We start from the raw sequence: 19560 nt of genomic DNA on the forward strand, positions 1-19560 counted from the left end.
GCAGATACATCCAAGTGTTGAATTTTAACCTGCACCATGTGTTTGAATATATCAACTCTATTTACTTCATTCCACGCAATGTAAGGTTTGCTTCTTCGGTCATCTTCTTTCGCTTTGGCAACAATTCAACGAGTTTCATGATGATTCTACCTCTAATTTGGGTGTTCTAATTCATGGCGGTAGGTTGTAGGAAACCTTGAAGGTATGGAGTTGTCCTAAAACTGCCACACATAGAACATGTTGAAGCTGCAATGGTAGGAGGACGGTGGATGAAGATAGCGAGAGAGATATGAATGTACATGGAATGTATCCTTTTGGTGCATTTTGTTTATTGTTGTGCAATATAAACAACCATGAGCAAATCTAGAGGAATGTTCTGTGAAGTTGAGTCCCCGTTTGGCGAAGCTTATCTTGGCTTCGGCTTCACTTGTTTTGCTCAAAATGAGATACTATAGCGTGAAGCCATTTTGTAAGCCGAGGTTAAGATGAAGCCATTGTTTTTTGCTTCACCCGTTTTGGTTTCACCGATGAAGCCGTTTAAAGAGAAGCCCTCCCAAACAGGGTCTGAGTTTTGACATTGTGAGTAAAATTTCTGCTCGGCTTTTGCTAGCGATGACAACCACTATGTCCATATATGTAGTCTATCCTGGAGATGTTGTCGAGGTGAATCCATCCTTTTTTATTTTCATCGGGTGAAAACTTGAGCCGTTCCTCGGATGGACGGACGATGGCAACATTCATGTAGTAATGGTGCGCCTTATTTATTCGCTAGGTTTAATTATTTAGGTGGGTGGTGTATTATGAACTTCTTTCTCTTTCTTTCTTGCTTGTTGTCACTAGGCTAAGTCGTATGCCATGTCTATGTGATGATTTATATTCTAGATTTTGTGCTTCTGTAATTTTTTTTATGAAATATATGCTCAACACGGTCGTGAAAATGCGCGTTGATCTTTCAAAATTAAGAGACCATATCAAATTTTGATATGATGTTTATATTTGGATGAGCCAAAGTTTGTTGTATACGGTATCTGGTACATATACGCACCCTAGGTAATAACAATAGAGTAAAAGTACAAACAGTGATACGGAAGCTTCGCGGAGGGGGGAAAAAAAAACAACCGACAGGTTACCGTCTCTCGACAAGGGAAAAAAGAGAAAAAAATGGGGGAGACTAACGAAAAGGACAGCCTCCTCCTTGCCACGCTCCTTGGCCCCTAAACCAAACCCTCCTCTTCCACCGGCCGCCGCCGCGGTCGACGCCGTCAAAGAGGAGGGCTAACTGGAGCTGTAACCCGCGCGGCCTTGCTACGCTGCGGACTCCACTCGCGGAGGCTTCCCGTCCCCTCTCCTCCCCTCTCACGCTCCGGCGGGAGCTAGGGTTTTAGGCCTCTCTGCCTGCTTTGGCTCGCGCTGGCGAGGCTAACAGCGGCTCCAAGCCGGGCCGTCCGGGCGTAATCGATTCACGGCGATGGGCCGACCGGAGCCGGTCGTGCTGTTCGCGCAGACGATCCTCCACTCCCAGCTGGACGAGTACGTCGACGAGGTACGATTCCCAATCCTGTTTCTTCCCCTTTCCTGTTAATCTGCTCTGAAATCTGCGACCAAGCTACTGCTGGGCAAGTAGACGCTCGAATAGTTTGTAGACTGCTAGGCTCCATTGGTGCATTGGTGCACGTCACTTGCATAGAGTTAGGCGAGGCTGATGATAAGAGGTGATTGGTAGATTTGGTTTAATGCAGCAATTGTGTAGACAAATTCTTTTCAATATGTGAAGCGGTCTCATGAGATAAATATTTGACCTTAGCATGCTAGATAAGTTTAGGTTTCACAGAATAAAGCTAGTGATTATTTTCTGTGGAAAACCTGAGACCCATTTCATTCCAGAAGTTCAGAAGTCATGACATTGGCTCTGTGGCTCTGCAGTCTGCACCACCATGTCTTCACATTTGTGTGTGCAGCGCAGTTAAGTTGCTGGTGTCGCCTTGTTGAAATGTAGCTAGACATACCGTATCATATATTAACTGGATTCAATGCAAATGAGAACCTGAAAACTGGAGAACTTATTTCCTGTCCTGTGATATAAGGAGTAGAAATCTGCGTAGCTGGTTTTCAAACACCCAAAAGTGTCCACCTTGGGACATTTTCCTAATCTAAGAATCTAATTTTGAGGTGTCAAGGATTGCAGCTAACAAATCTTCAGGTATAGGGAGGGATACTCATTTATTCTTATCCTTAGAGCGCACTTTACAATGTTACATCATGCAGGTGCTATTTTCTGAACCAGTTGTGATCACTGCTTGTGAGTTTCTTGAGCAGAATGCAGCTCCTTCTACGCCAAACATTTCCCTTGTTGGGTAAGAAGCATTTCTTTTGAATATTGTTTTTTTTTGTGCTTATAGCATTCTTGTATTTTTGATCTTTTTTATAATCAGCAGAAAATATGTCTCCAGTGTAAAGGTTACTTGTGATAGAATATGTCCTGCAGAGCAGTGCCTGTTTAACTTATTTGTCTGTTGTATTTTATCAAAAACAAGGATCACTTTTTTAACATCTGATGATCTTTGATCCGTGAACAGTTTAATGTGGTGATTGCATTTGCTTGGGGATGACTCAACACATAGTAAATATGTTCCAAGTTGGACATGCCTTTGTCTGTCCATTTTGATCCTTGAATTTTTAATGTCATTCTATCCCAACTATCTAGGTGTTCGATGAGAGTGTTCCTTTTGCTTTTTTACTGTAAGCTAATATTGCAGCTAAATCAGATAAATCATCTGTCAAGTGCTTATATTTATACGAGTAAAAGTTGAAAAAGATACAAGTGTTGTAATTGATTTCTTTAGTTAGATCACGTGTAAGAAAATATTTGTTTTACAGTTCTGAAACCTTCTGACAGCAACAGTGGCTTCATCAGACTTGAACCGAGTGCAAGTTCTGTTATGCCATAAATTTAACCTAACTACAATGATAGTAATGATGTTAAATAGTTGAAAATATAGTCCTAGCACAAATATTAACAGGGGACAGGTTCTATGAAAAGCAGAGTTGGTGGTAAGCCTAAGTAATAATTTAGTATGTGACAGTACTTTATATGCCAAGAATGTTGAGGATTTGTAATGCTTCACCCTAACCTTTCCCCCAAAATAACATAGTTTTGTTGTTTTTGGCTGTAGTTATGGTAAATTATGGTACCTGCTCACTTGCTCAGTTCATTAAGCCTGAGGAAATATCCTTTAAACACTTATTTTTTTCTTTAAGATTTGATTGCTAGCTGATATAGCTTGCAGTGATTGATGCTTTTATTTCTTAATAGTGTCGTTAAGAGTGAGATTCCAGTTTTCTTCAGTGTAAAATTCCAAATATAATTGTACTAATTGTTCACATGTGCTAGGAGCATGCATACACAATTTATACAACACTGTTTTTTTGCTTATGTTAATGATGAGCCATGTTCCCTGACTACTGTTGATGCTATTATATCCAGTGCTACATCACCACCTTCATTTGCTTTGGAAGTGTTTGTTCACTGTGATGGGGAGTCTCGGTTTAGGCGTCTTTGCCAGCCTTTCTTATATTCACATTCTTCATCCAATGTGCTAGAAGTTGAGGTATGACATCTTTGTTGTTTTTATCAATATCTTGTTACTGCATTTATTCTTGCTCTACAAATGTTCAAGCGTTCAATATAGTAAGGACTAAGGATTGCTGTAGTCCTTGGCTGGGTAAGGATCCAAGGTGTGAAGGTAGGACACCTGCCCTAGGTTGACTGGTCAGGAGCTTCTTCTCCCATGCAGCTCAACGAGAGTCTGGAGCCAGGTTGAAGAACCTGAGTCTAAAGAACATTTCTGTATTTATGAATTCTAAGACAATTTAGATGATTGATGGAGCCTCTGAAGCAACCTAGTGGGTGTTTGGATACTAGGTGCTAAACTTTAGCAGTGTCACATCGAATGTTTGGATGCTAATTAGGACTAAACATGAGCTAATTATAAAACTAATTGCAGAACCCTGAGCTAATTCGCGAGACAAATCTACTAAGCCTAATTAATCCATCATTAGCAAATGGTTACTGTAGCACCACATTGTCAAATCATGGACTAATTAGGCTTAATAGATTCGTCTCGCGAATTAGACTCCATCTGTGCAATTAGTTTTGTAATTAGCCTATGTTTAATACTCCTAATTAGTATCCAAACATTCGATGTGACAGGTGCTAAACTTTAGCAGGTGGTATCCAAACACCCCCCTAATTTAGTCTTTTCATGTTTCCACAAATGGAGATGATATTCTGGTCAGTTAAGGTAAGATACAATGTAGCTGATCTTATGCTAAGAAACTAATTTTATCACTTACATAGAAACAACAATTCTTGTTAGGCTATGAAGCTGTTCTAATCTTGGCCACAGCCATTGCTAAACTACCACGGGGTTTGTTCATATTAAGTTTGTGCCTAAGAGCCATAACAACATTTCATATCAAGTTTGTGAAATTTCTCACATTTAGTTCAATGGTTCCCAATCCTATTCTTAATCAATAGTTTACCATAGCTGAAGTCTACTCTATTGATACTGCTTAAAAGGACATTAGGTTGTGCTAGTGGGTTCTACACCGGTTCACCTTACTTGAACTTTGTGGATTGATTTGCACGTGTATGCATGTGTGCCACTGGGTATCCTCAGCTGAGGATGGGATTATCTGCTCATTGTTTTATTCATCTAGCTAATGTGAATCTTTGTGTTTTGATGATCAGAAGTAAAATTTAACTGCAATTTATAGATTTAAAGGTACCTATTTGTGTGTGATGGATAGGACAGTGGGCAAGGTTTAGGTAATAGTCATTTACTTGAGATCTATAAATTGCACAAAGTGACTGTAAGACCCTTAAGTTTCCTGGTGACGTTTGGATCCTTGAAGTCTTGAACTGAGAGCTGCAAAATTGTGTCCCTGAATGGGTGTTTAGATGAAGGATTGTTTCTTTAGAAACTGTTTAATATGTGTGTTTAAATGATTTTAAGTTGTCAGTTAAGACCCTATTTAATACATCCTTGTTTTGTATGAACTAGTTCTTTGATTTTTATTTTCTTTTGTGAAAAACATGTGGGAAGCTCATTATTTTGTGTTGAAAAACCAGATTTCAGGATCCTGATTTGATCCTAATAAAGTAATTATGATGGTTGCTATTAAATTCTATTTGGCAAAGACCAGTTTTTGTAAAACTGAATGTCCAACCCCAAGCCACCTAAATCAGCAGTGGTTCAATGCTTTCTACTTGGTAATCATGGATAATTACACCTTGGCTGAAACTAAGTTATGGGTCACTGGTGTCCTCAGATGTCTTTAACTTCTATAGCTTGTTGAGCCCTCCTGTCATAAACACGTTTGTTATGGGTGTTTACAGTTTACAAGTTAATGGAGATTGAAAATACAGCGAAACCGTTTAAAGACCTTCAGTGTTCTTTACTCAATTTAGACTTCTTGTTTAAATTTTCCCGCTGATCATGTAAATCAAGTGGCAGTCATTTGCTTGGTAGTATCTGTCACATCTGCTTGTGCTGCTATTTCCTTTCCTGATATTGTGGGGGCATGATTCTTCTTTTGCTTCATGTAGATTTATTTGTTTTCCTTAATTTGCAGGCTATTGTGACGAACCATTTAGTGCTGCGTGGAACTTATCGCAGCCTCACTCTTGTAATTTATGGTAATACCGCTGAAGATCTTGGTCAATTCAACATAGAACTGGGTCTGGACCATTCTCTTGCGAACATTGTCAGCTCTCCATCAGAGGGGAAGCTTGAGGACCTCCCACCTGCACTATATTCATCCAAATTGTCGTTTGAAGAATCATTATCTTCATTGAAACCATTCCATTTTCAAGCCACCGATGTTGACCTATCAATTGAAGCAAAGAAAGTTTTACATTTGACTCTTAAAATGTACCAAATGTCTGCTGTGGAAAATCTTATTCCTAACCTAAGAAGTGCAGTTATCTCAGCTATTTCAAAATATGTTACTGCTAGTACAAACTACATTCTACGTACTTGGAATCAGGACTTGACAAATGCCTTCACCAAGAGTGATTCTGATTCTCAGGAAATTGACAAAATTCTTACTGACGCTAGCAATGAGCTCTCTGAAATTTGGAAAAATGTCCATGCTGTTGCTGACAGCAATGATAATGACTTTGCCATTGGAGTAGATGAAGAGTTGCCTACGACCAAGATCCTAGTTGAGCTGTTTAACCGATGTTTTCCATATTACAAGAATATTTCCTTACTTGATCTGCAGTGCCCTTCTCAGGTAGTTTATGTCATGCTAACTTGATTTTCTACATATTCAATGTGTTTTCAACTTTTATTTATCTCACGCAAATTTAATTTCAGAACAAATGGTTGGTGCTGTCTTTGAGTTTGGTTCTCCTACTATGCTCTTCGAAGGAGAGTTGCTTTTATTTTGTTGGTAGTGGTGGGATGGAGAAAATCATTAATCTTCTCTGTTGGAAGACACCAAAATCTGCAGCTACCACATTGCTTCTCCTAGGTATTGTCGAGCATGTTACTCGGCATGCTTTTGGATGTGAATCTTTCCTGGGATGGTGGCCGCGAACTGATCACAACAGTATACCTGTTGGCAGCAGCGATGGTTATTGCTCTTTGTTGAAGCTTCTACTGGAAAAGGAAAGGCATGATATTGCCTCTCTAGCTACATATGTTCTACAACGCTTGCGTTTTTATGAGATACTATCTAAATATGAGGTTTGAAGAACTCCTTCCCTGTGCCCCAATCCCCCAACCAACTGACCTTTAGATTCAATCTTAGTGTATCATGTAGATGATAAGAAGCTTTTGGTTGTTTTGCAGTCTGCAGTGGTCAAAGTGATTTCCGATCTTCCGACTGATAAACTTTCCATTGATGGAGTTCCATTTCTTATTTCTGCTAGTGTTGAACTTGCTGAATTGTCGGTAAGATTATCAGTTTGCCCTTTTACTGGCAAATATTTATTACAGTTGTATTTACAGTGTCTTTGTCCTTAAAAGTGATGTGGGCTAGTTGTGACTTTATGCTGTCAAATGCTGATGCAGAAGTTGATAATTTTCTGTGGCCCTATTGAAGATCCCTCACCAGTGGCTACTGCTAGAAGAATATTTAAGTCTGAACATTTGGAAGGCTTACTTTCATACAAGGCGACGATTGGTCTTATAACTTCTTCTAAGTACAGTTTTTTGCAGTTTGATACTGATCCATACTTATTATCTCTTATTCAGGTAATACTGTGAATATGCATTGTTGTTTTTCTACACATATTCTGTACCTATTTGCTCTGATAATCTTGATCGAAGTTGGGTTAATGCTTGTGGTCAATTTGCATTATCTTCTACTGTTATGTTTATTCTTTCAATTTATCCGTTATCCTACATTAGACAGTTAATTTTAAGTTGAATATGGCTGAGGACCAAGGAACAAGGATAAGGTGTTCTCCTTCATCTTACTGCTGTTTAGATGGGCTATGAACACTGTGTGCTCTCAACATTTCATGTCTGTTCTAGGAATTAGAGTACAAACCTTACTAGCTCAATCTTAAATCTAACCTCTATTATGATGCTGTGCGGGGCCAAAGGGCTGACACAGCTGGCATTGGGTTGAGTACTGGAAGTAGTCTTTGTGGTTGTTTCTCTTTTCCGTCTGTGGCACACCTTGTACTTCTTTGATTGGCCGGATTTGTTCTCTTCTAAGGCAATCATACACAGCTATCTTGCGAATGGCACTATTCTGTTTTGTTGTTACCTTTTCACTAGGGCTGAACTATATACCGCTGTACTCATTGCATCTTGTTTGGGTTTTTCTGTTGGCCTATATTGGTCTTTACAAGGATCGCATGTTTTCCAATAAGAATGGCTTTGACCTATCCTCTGCATTCCGATTTTAATATTTATGATGGAGCGATAGTCATATCACTCTTTATCTTCAAAGTATGTAAACTTTTGCCAGCTATCCTTCAAACTTAGTTTAAGATTGTAAGCTTGGCAGCTAGAAATGATTTGGGGAATACATTATTCTGGCCAGGCCGAACTGGGAAAATGGATGAAACAAACTGATCTTAACTGCTTAATAGCACAAGATGAGAATTTTTTTTTTACCATCTGTTGATTATCAGTCTTAACTGCTTAAATCACAAGATGAGCAATATTTTAGGGAAATTTGTTTAGGCACACTGCATTTGTGATTTTGTCTTAAGGACACTATTTTTGTCTGTAGGAAATTGGGTGATGTCCTACAGTTCTTTTTTTTTTGGCTTGCCACAGATTGATATTTATCTAGTGTCCTGCAGACAAATTCCCCAATATTTGAACTTAGCTGCTTAAAGGGAATTGTAAATGCATTCTGCAATCTTTTGATCATCAGTCTTCGTAGAAGCAGCTAAATTTATGACTTGCAATACAATTTCTTACTTCTATATTCTCTGTATAAGCAGGAAAGAAGTTTTTTCCCTCTGTCTGCAGCCTTGTTGTCATCGCCTATATTGCATTTAGCAAGTGGGCCTGCTGCTGAAATTTTGATGGAGATAGCATCATCAATTGAATCTATTATCCTCTCACTCCTCTTTTGTCGTTCAGGTTCGATCGCAATTTTATGTTTCTTAAACTGGAATAATCTTAATCTTGATTTTCCTGAAATTATGGACAGAACTTAATCTTTTCTGTTCACAGGGTTATCGTTCTTGCTCAGTCAACCTGAAGCAACTGAGCTTATAGTTCTTTCTCTTCAAGATGCAGAAAATATGAATAAAACAGAATGCATAACTCTTAGACAGGCTTTTGTTCTTTTATCAAAAGGGTTCTTCTGCCGCCCACAAGAAGTTGGAATGATCACGGAATTACATCTTAAAGTGGTTTGTAAAGGCCTCATTGCATTATTCAATCTGTATTGTTTTAAAATCCTTTTCACATACATACATGACATACTGAATAGATTGACATCTTGGATGCAAATTATGAAAGAAAAGTTGCCATGTGGGGCATGCCTTACTAATGGTCAGGGCTGTCAACTTGGCTTTCGTGCTGCCATAAAATTAATTTCCAAGAAAAACAGTTAATCTTAAACAGTTAAGTTTAAAGAGTATGGATTCTAATGTTCTTATTATTTGTTGACTCCTCATCTAAAGAGGATGCGATTACGAAATAAGGTTAAAAAATAAGTTATTTCTAATATTCCCCTTTTCCACATTTCCCTCTCCTTCCCCTTGCACCCACTCCTGTGCATGGTATCTGCCACTCCTACCACCATCATGCCTCAGTGTTGATGTGGCCCTGGGTCTAGAAACCAGTATGTCATGGCGGGTACCTGTGCACTGTGTTTGTATTTTCACAATGTTTCTGTGAAATCATTCTGTCCATCATAATTTCGTCCACACTACAAATGGCGTTACATCTACTTGTGGTTATATTATGTCACACCTCTGTTTCTTTAGGAACATAATTTACATACAAATAACCGATCGGGTTTGAACTATATGCTTTATTGTTCTAATAATAATCGAATTGCTCTCTGTAGGGAAGTGCTGCAAATAGAATACTCTCAGTTCCTTTGAATTCTGATGAACTTTTGTGGGTTCTTTGGGAACTTTGTGCCATTTCAAGGTCAGTATTGAAGAAAGTGTTTGATCGATAAATTTACTTGCTCCTATGAATAGTTGTGTAAAAGAATGATGAGAGGGTGCAAGTTGAGATTTTCATCCAATTTTGAGTCCTGTACCCTGATCAGAAAATATTTTTTCTTCTGGCAAATTTATCTGTTCCATTCTCAATAATCAATAATAGAAGAAAAAGCTACTATTATCTGGATCTTTGTCCAGTCATTCAATGATTTCCTCTCAGCAGTCTAGTCAAATGCCTGTAAACTTTTATATCTTAACTATAGGACTTACCCGAAATTGAAGACACCTAGTTAAATTTTCAGCACAAAGCTTTTGCGCTTGAGGAAAGGGATAGATATTCTTGTTTCCGATATCTTCTTTTATAGACATTTCCATGACTCCATATGACAACGTAGGGTTACATTGTGATGCAGGTCTGATTCTGGTCGACAAGCATTATTAGCTCTTGGCTACTTTCCCGAGGTACATGTTGTTTGCCTATCTCAAAATTTTCTTTTCAAAACTATTTGAGTTGTTGAGTGATGTCATTTTTCCTGTTGCAGGCAATATCAGTTCTATTGAAATCTCTCTCTTCATACAAGGATCTCGAGTCAGTCATGGCGAAGAATGGTTGGGATGAACATTATTATGTTCTTCTGGTCTTTTTTCTTGGGTTCTGTATAGTATTCTAGAGCTTACATGTTTTTCTGTCTGATCTCAGGAGGATCGCCTTTGGGTCTCGCAATCTTCCATTCGGCTGCAGAAATTCTTGAAGTTTTGGTAGCAGACTCAACTGCGTCGTCACTTAAATCATGGATTGGATTCGCTGTTGATCTGCACAAGGCTCTGCATTCATCCTCTCCTGGTTCAAACAGGAAAGATGCACCAACAAGGTTGCTTGAATGGATAGATGCTGGTGTTGTTTATCAGAGAAATGGTGCACGCGGGCTCCTTCGTTATTCTGCAATTCTCGCATCCGGTGGAGATGCTCATCTTTCTTCTGGAAATGTGCTTGTGTCAGACTCAATGGATGTCGAAAATGTAGTTGCAGATTCAAATAGTAACTCAGATGGTCAGGTCATTGATAATCTTCTTGGTAAACTTGTTGCGGACAAGTATTTCGATGGAGTTGCCCTGTGCAGCACTTCTGTGGTCCAGTTAACAACAGCTTTCCGCATCTTGGCATTTATTTCGGATGATAAGGTAAGAAATTCATGCTCATGGAGCATCCATTTGTTCATGACTTATAGTTTGCAATGACATGCCTACCTTTTTGCTGTCTATGAAGGCTGTGGCATCGTCCCTTTTTGAAGAAGGTGCCATTAATGTTATATACATAGTCCTGATGAACTGCAAGTCTATGCTTGAGCGCTTATCAAATAGTTATGGTGAGCATCATGTGCTTTATATTTTTCAATTCTGAGATGGAATTTATATTGGTATATCTTTAGATTCTTCTATTCATGAATCTTCATGTGCTTTTTTTTGTGCTAAAACTTCACAATTATTCTTCCTTCAGATTACCTTGTTGATGAAGGGGCTGAACTGAGTTCTACCACGGAATTACTTCTAGATCGAACTCATGAGCAAGCTATTGTTGATCTCATGATTCCCTCACTTGTCTTGTTGATAAATCTACTTCATACGCTCCGTGTAAGCTGCACTTCATATTCTTCGTGACATGGTCAATGTGGATATGTCTTCTGTGTATGAGCACAGCAACCGTCTCAAAGCTTCTAACTGTTATGGGCTTTGGTTATTTTTTCTTTGCAGGAAACAAAAGAACAATATCGCAACAAAAAACTTCTTAGTTCTCTTCTGCAGTTACATCGAGAAGTTAGGTTGTTGCATACCACATCTATTTTATACCCCCTATCCTGCCCTCTCGATTTCCCCCTTTTTCTTACACACTAAAATTTTGGTCTTGCAGCCCAAGACTAGCAGAGTGCGCTGCAGATTTGTCCTTCATGTTTCCTACTTTTGCTGTTGGTTTTGGTGTTGTTTGCCATCTTATTACATCAGCAGTTGCTTGCTGGCCATTGTATAATTGGGCACCTGGTCTGTTTCATTACCTTCTTGAAAATGTTGAGGCTACTAATGCGTCTGTACCATTAGGTCCAAAGGCTGCTTTTAGTCTGCTTTGTCTTCTGGTAAGCATTTTGGCTACTCTTGTACCTCTGGGCCTCAATAATGTGTGTGTTACTGTTTTTAGGATGGGACGACGAATGGACCTTCCTATCCTAACTATGACCCAAACCTAGTTGTTTAGTTTGTGGATGAATGGTTTGCTCCATCACCATCATCCCTTGTAAACTCGAACAAATATTCCTCAAACCCAATGGCCATTAAGATAACTTTATAAATCCTGTTTTCTATCTCAAATTCTACTGATGTCATTTTTTTTGAGTTTTTTTCTCCTGTTGTTCTAATATCTTGTGTGCACTGTAAGGGTGATCTATTCCCTGATGAAGGCATATGGCTATGGAAACGTGAACTTCCTTCACTGAGTGCTATTAGATCTTTGAGTACCAGTACAGTTCTAGGGCCTCAGGTGGAGAAAGAGGTGAACTGGTACCTGCAGCCTGAACATGTAGCCATATTACTTGTGAGGCTGATGCCACAACTTGATAGACTTGCTCGTATCATTGATAACTTTGCTACTTCGGTACGTACTGGTTTTATTTCTTTTGCTTATCACTCCTTGCTAACGGCCTTTTCTCTGTATCACTTCTTACATAGATCATTATATCTTGTAGGCCTTGATGGTGATACAAGACACGCTTCGTATTTTCATTGTTCGTGTTGCCTTAGAAAAGATTGAGTGTGCGGTTGTTCTTCTTCGCCCGATATTTATATGGTTAGATGATAAAGTTGATGAAACTTCCCTGTCAGAGAGAGAGGTCTTTAAGGTATGGGAATGTGCTGCGATTATACTTGCTATGAACTTTAATTTGGTGAATATAAATGCATTACTATTGAAAGTCCTGGGGTTAAATGGGTACTTACCTCATGAGAAATGCAATCCCTTGTTTGACCAGTTTCTTAAAGGGCAGTTATTTTTTTGTGTCCGATTTTGTTGCACTGTTTTAGCAAGTTGAATGTAAGAGCTTGTCTGTGTGCTGATGCAAAGCAGTTTTCATTATGTACGACACACTTAAAGCTACCATCCACAATACAAATTGGATTCTTCTGACTTCCACCTGAAATTGGTTCCTGGAACTGGGGTCAATCCCAAAGCCTTGTTCTAATGTTTCTTTTTTGTCTGGATGCTTTGTTTTTTCCTTCTTTTTTTTTTGGAAGTTATGTGCTTCAACACATGAAACAATCAGTTCCACTGGAATAGCCTCCAATAGACCTTGGTGCTTGCCACACACAAACTGGTGATGCTGTGGTGTCCTGAAAACTTGCTAGATTCTGGCAGGAATCTCCTGTCTGCATTGTTCGAGAAGTTTCTGTAGGATATATGTATTGTGCCTAGAATTATCTTTGCGGACCATTCAAGTACCAAACTTCAGAACAGTTCTATTTGCATAAATGTAACGCTGAGTTGTTTTCTCAGCATCATAGTTGGTTGAAGGAGCCTTTTTTGGTTCCTCAAATTCAATTCTGTCATCATTTATTATGTTAGCATTCAGCATTGGCAACCTGAAGGTTCTTTATGCATTCCAGGTGCACCAGTTGCTTCAGTTTATTGTGAAATTATCTGAGCATCCAAATGGCAAGGTGAGAGAATCTCCGCTATCTATGATTCTTGGAAGCTGTTTCTCTCTTCGTCTTCTCATTTCTCTTAATCCAGGCATTGCTTTGGAAGATGGGGGTTGCAAGGATTCTTAGGAAGTCATTACAGAATTGTAGCAGTGCATCTTTTTCGGATGATATGACTTTTGGAAGAGCATCCTCCACGAATGATCTAATGTTCAAATGGAGGATTCCTCTATTTAAATCTCTTGCATATATCTTTAGTACTGACCCACCTAATAATGAGAAGACTATTGCTGAAGAGTAAACTCACAACCACACCATTATTTATTTAGAAACATTTATCTACTTATGTACTAAAACCAATGATTTTTCATTCACATAGGCCCCTGAGTGAGGAATCTGTTCATGAGTGCTCTTCTATCATGCATCACCTCTTGATGTTCTGTCAGGTACATATCTTTTGATTTATTTATTATTAATATATTATTGTGGAAACATGGGTTTCGATGCGTATTAGAACGCTCATAATAGCATCTTATTTATTTATTTACTGTACAGCATGCTGTCCTTTTTCCTGTGCGAAAATAATATGTGGGAAAAAATTAACAATTGAAAATTGCTCACATTTGATAAATACTATATATATGTAGAAGTTTTTTAAAAATATCTAAAGAAAAATCATCAATAGACGAGGGAAAAACATAAATAGTGGGTGTGAATGTAAACATGAAATAACAGTAGCTTTTGCTCTATTACACTTGCGATTTGTCTTTCTTTTTGTGGGTATCTTGCAGATGAGATTATATTTGTTATTGAGTATTATATGGATGTAGAACTCGCTCTTCCCTACAGCAGAGATATTTTCAAGGATATTCGAAAACTTGTTAGCTTGTTTTCACCTGACATGCTCGCTGAAGTTTTCATCACTGGTTTTCATAGATGCTACTTTAAAAATAAATTGTATAATATGGCACTCAAATGATAAATCGTTATTGAGTTGTATCTTTATTAAATCTTTGTAATACCATTCTTAAACCTTTGTTCGTATGTTTCGATAGATTTCTGTGTTTGTTTTGAATATTTACCTTGTGATAATATAAAATCTCAGGTTTTGCCTGTTGGACGGGAAATGTTAGCATGTTCGCTGGCATTCAAGGAATTGGCTTCTTCTTATACCTGTAGAAGTGCAGTAGCTTTGATATTTTCACAAATCCATACTTCCAACCAAGATGTTCTTGAAAAAGATGAGAGTGAAGCTAACCATAACTCGTCAACTGTGGATAATTGGAGATGCTTTTCCTCATTGTTCAAGTGCTGGAAGAAGCTCACAAAATATATTGGTTCTAATCAACCAACAGATTATTTGGTAGAAACAATTTATTCATTGACACTAGGTGCTATCGCCCTCAGCCAGTATGGTGAAAAGTAAGCATTGATCCCTGTTCTTGCTTTTGATTTTGAATGTTTCAGTAGCATCTAATCTTCAGAAGTAGTGTATAGACTATAGAGGCACTATTTGCAGTCAATGCTCAATGGGGTGCCATTTTTTAAGCACTTGCCTTTTTGCTGTCTTTGTGCTTGTCAACATATGCTAATTTCTAAAGAAGTGCGGATGTGGTGTTTACTCTTGCCGTGACAGTGGGTCATGCATGTATAGGGAGATAAGTGTGATCTCCTGACACGCACAATCCGGCTTGGATGGTCCTATTATCTATAATCTATACATATGGGTAAGAGGACCGCTCAGGCCCTCACCTAGGATCATGATTTGCTGAATACCATGCTGCCATGTAATGCGTATATGATACAGCCGTGACATGATCTGTTTCCTTTTCACCTTCTCTATTCCATTTTATTGATCTTCTTATTCTTCCATTTATTTCTCATGAATCATGTACGCATTATTGGTACAAGTTATCTAGCTCATGAAGCAAACCTCATTTTCTTAGTTTTGTTGCCCTCAGTCCTGAATCCACTGTGAATCCTGCTACTGAAAAGATGTGTGATGTTCTTGATTTCATTGTACACTAATGCTCATTTTAGTGGTCTGCTTTGATTTTATTTGCTTCGGCATTTGCAATGTTCACTGGAAAAGGTTCTTATAGGTCCATTCAATTGCCAATGATGTGTGCACATGATAGGGAAGAAATAATACCTATTTTAATTTTAATTGCCAGTGATTTGTGCACAGAAGTAATGGGTATATAGGGATACTTATTTTAAGATTTTAAACAATGTTCTTATTAATTTCAAAGTTAACTTTAAACATGATTGGACATTTAGCTGATTCTCCATGGTGATTCAAAGTTAGCTACTCCCCACGTCCCAAAAAACAAGTTATTATAGGTTTGTCTTAAGTCAAACTTTCTCAACTTTGACCAAATTTATAGAGGAAAGTATCAATGTTTATGGCATCAAATAGGTATATTATAAAAATGTATCTCATGATAAATCTAATGGCACTTATTTCATACCATAAATATATGTAGTTTTTTCTATAATCTTGGTCAAACTTTAAAAAGTTTGACTTAGAACAATCCTAAAACGACTTGTTTTTTTGGGACGGAGGGAGTATTCGTTTAGCTAGTTGAATTATTCTTATCATAATTAGGGTTCATACCAAAGCAAATCTTATTGACAGGCCATTAGTTTTATCCATATCTGTACATTATGACATGTCATTGCATTATCATATCCACAACTGTAGATGCATTAACTGATAATCTTTCTGTTGTTTTTAGTCTTGAGGGCCTGTTAATATTGAGGTATCTATTTGGGCTCCCTTCTGATCCTAGTGGTTCCTTGGAATCATCTGGTGAGAGTCTGAATGAGATTGCATTATTCATGAAGACATTTGAAGAGAAGATATGCCAGGGCTTTGAAAATTCAAAAACTTCTGTTGGAAAGTCTCTTTTACGCCAGGTATATTACTATATTGTTATGTTTGAGTATTTTGCTTGACTGCCCTTTTTCTAATGTTTATCTTAATTCGCAGGTACTGAATTCGACCACATTACTACACTCAATTCTTGAGAGTTCTGGACTATCCACAGATTCAATTCAGATGGTTCTTGAAGAAGGCACCGACTCACTGTCCAAAGTTGCTCGCTCTGTTGTGATGACAGCCCATCTAATGCCATCTCTAGTTGATATGCCAGTAAATGATGAATCTCCTTTCCTCTTCCCTTGGAAGGTTATTGTTGATTCAGAAGAGCCTATTGACTGCCAAGAGGGTGAATTTGCAAAGAGACTAGTTTGGGAATTGCCCGATTCTTCTCTTGATAGACAAGTAATGCATGGCCAATCTGCCAGGAGGAAATTGGCATTGGGAGAGAACGCAAGTAGGCGTGTGAGGGACAATCAAGTGCCTGAACTAACTGGACAGTTCTCACGAGGTTTAAATACAACAAATGCTTCTTCAGGACATAATACACGCAGAGACACTTTCCGTCAGCGGAAACCGAATACAAGCAGACCACCTTCGATGCATGTAGATGACTATGTTGCAAGAGAGAGAAACATAGATGGTGCAAGTAGTGCATCAAATATTGTGAACTCTACTCCACGTGGAACGCTTAGTGGAAGGCCTCCATCCATTCATGTTGATGAATTTATGGCAAGGCAGAGAGAACGTCAAAATCCTGTGCCGGCCCCAACTGGAGATGCACCTCAAGTAAAAAGTCAGACAAGTTTAGATGACAATCTCCATGCTAAGCCAGAGAACACACGTCAGCCCAAGGCTGATCTCGATGACGATCAAGAAATTGAAATTGTTTTTGATGAGGAATCAGGTTCAGATGATAAACTTCCTTTTCCTCAACCAGATGATAGTCTCCAATCACCACCTGTCATTATTGGGGAAAATTCTCCAGGTCCCATTGTTGAGGAGACAGAAAATCAGGAGAACGAAAGAATTCCCTTTTCCCAGAGGGTCACATCACTCCAAAAGGATGATGAAAGTCCTGGCGTTGACATTTCTTCTCAGACAGCAATGCTTTCAGAAGCTAATGATCCTTTGGAACGAAAATATTTAGTTCCTAGCCCAGAGAAGAATTCTTTCCGTGATCGTGTTTCTCCTAGTAGTTTATCTGGGAGATCGTCTGCACAAGCACCTCATCAACAATCATCTCGTAGTAGATATGAGAAGAGAAGTCCACAGAAGTTTTCTGAGACTTCTGTGTCAAGTGGATCCCGTGGGCATGAGCATAGACATTCCAATAACCATCCACCTCTGCCACCAATGCCACCTCCAATTTCATCCATGCCCACACAAAATCCTGATTTAGTTAACAGGCAGTCATCTTCCTATGGTTCTAGAGATCGACCAACATCTAATGCTTCTGGTTATCCTACACAATCGTTTGACGCTAGTATGCCTAGTGCTTTCACAGGCCTTCAGGTAATTGAAGATAGGGGATCTTTAATTATGTTTTTTTATCTGTTACAATTTAGTTTCTGAAATCTGAACCTCCTTTTGTAGGGTCAAACTCAATATATGCTTACGGGTGCTGGTGGTTCATCAACAAATGATTTACCCAATGCAGATGCCAAGCTTTTATGGAACACATTTCCAGTAAATAGGATCCCTCTGGAGACCTTCAGCTCTGGTCTGTCTGCTCGGCCGATGCCACCCCCTCAACCTTATTCAGCTGTGGCTACTCAACATGCTACTATGAGCTCTAGCTCTCCTGCAACACTGTATAACCAAGGCAGTGTTGTCCAGCCTTCTCCAACTGCTTCTATTGATTCAAATTTAGGCCTGAACTCTGCATCTGGCAGCATGCTTGCTTCGAATCTGTTGCCTTCATTTGCATCACAATTTCTTATGGCCAGGCCTTCAATGCCTGCTTCATTTTTTGGCACGCCTCTTCCACAAGTTCAACTCTCATCTGCTCTTCCACAAAATATTTCTAACTCTCAGCCTTCTGTCTCCTCTGTACAACCACGGCCACCTCCACCCCCACCACCACCTCAGCAGCCACATCCTTCTCAGACACTACAACAACTTGGCGCTATCCAACTGCCGCAGCAAGATCAGCCTCTGTCATATCCACAGAGTGCTATCTTGCCGCAAGTTCCATTGCAATTTTCTAACCAGCTTCCTATTCCTCAACTACAACTGTATCATCAGAGCCAGCAGGAATCTATGCAAGCTATGAGGCAAGTTGGGGAACAATCACAACTTCAGAACCAGGGTGTGCAAGCTGATAGTTTCTCTCAACAGCAGCAAGACTCAGGGATCAACTTAAACCAGTTCTTTTCATCTCCAGAAGCCATTCAGGTATTTTTTTTTATTTGTGAAGCTACATTTGGTGAGAACTCAATATCAAGGTGACTGATAGTCGTAACTTTTACTTTTCGTAGAGTCTACTTAGTGATCGAGAGAAGCTCTGCCAACTTTTGGAGCAGAACCCAAAGCTCATGCAAATGCTTCAGGTAAAATTGTGTGAAATGTCTGATCTAGGCATTTTTAAGTTTTAAGCACCTGCATTTGAGCATTGGTTATTTGCATATGCACTGTTTCTCAAATTAGTGATGCCTGTTGATGTGTGTGTGTGTGTGTGTGTTTTTTTGTTGCTAACAGGATCGCATAGGCCAGTTGTGAAGGTGATCTCTGATGCTGGGTCTATTGCCAGGTGCTCTGTTTTTTGTTACGGCTGTAGCTTAGTAGCTAGATGAGTGTTGAGTACTGGTGCCTTGCTAGGCACGGAAATGTATGCCCATGTACATTATTCATCTGTAATTCTGTGTAACATGTGAATATTTGTAACATCAGTGCATGTCGTAATTTGTCGTTTGAAACTTGCATGTGGTGTTCAGATCACTTCATGCGCAATGGGTCGAAAAATTGATGCTCTGCTAGTCATTTGTTACACTCTTTGTTGGGCATTCTTGCTGCTCCGCTGCTGATCCAACAAATGTGATTCGAGTGTTTTCGCCTTATTACCAGAAATTGGTTGCAATCTCAAAATGTATGATGCATTTCTGTTAAAAAGAATGTCCAAACAAAATCTCTCAAAGACGTCATCAGCGCAGGACTTGAGCCGTCGTCGCTCCGCAAGAAAAGGGGAAAAAACCCGGCTCAACGCACGACACGAGCCCACGATCCTACGCTGCCTTTGCCTCAGTGTCATTCTCCGGTCACAATGACCAAGGACTCTGCGCAGATCTATCACTCCAGTTTTGGCGATCTCCTCGCAGGTGTACGCGATGACGTGGAGGGTGGC

The 19560-nt window shown here is 39.1% G+C and overlaps 1 protein-coding gene across 1 annotated transcript; it reads left to right on the forward strand.

The window, feature by feature from the left end:
• The first annotated feature begins 1170 nt into the window (after positions 1–1170).
• On the forward strand, positions 1171–19213 carry LOC101784167. Its single transcript, XM_004982520.3, has 28 exons — positions 1171–1543; positions 2266–2354; positions 3485–3608; positions 5635–6297; positions 6381–6752; positions 6858–6959; positions 7080–7262; positions 8471–8612; positions 8706–8887; positions 9550–9635; positions 10066–10114; positions 10195–10261; positions 10353–10834; positions 10920–11019; positions 11151–11284; positions 11405–11472; positions 11562–11781; positions 12081–12296; positions 12388–12540; positions 13301–13354; positions 13428–13633; positions 13716–13782; positions 14442–14758; positions 16075–16255; positions 16329–17732; positions 17814–18614; positions 18698–18769; positions 18918–19213. The coding sequence occupies exons 1-28, from the start codon at positions 1469–1471 to the stop codon at positions 18936–18938; spliced, it is 6630 nt and encodes a 2209-aa protein (XP_004982577.1). The 5' UTR covers positions 1171–1468; the 3' UTR covers positions 18939–19213.
• The last annotated feature ends 347 nt before the right edge of the window (positions 19214–19560 follow it).

This window comes from Setaria italica, chromosome IX (genome assembly GCF_000263155.2).
Source record: "Setaria italica strain Yugu1 chromosome IX, Setaria_italica_v2.0, whole genome shotgun sequence".
Classification (NCBI taxonomy): domain Eukaryota; kingdom Viridiplantae; phylum Streptophyta; class Magnoliopsida; order Poales; family Poaceae; genus Setaria; species Setaria italica.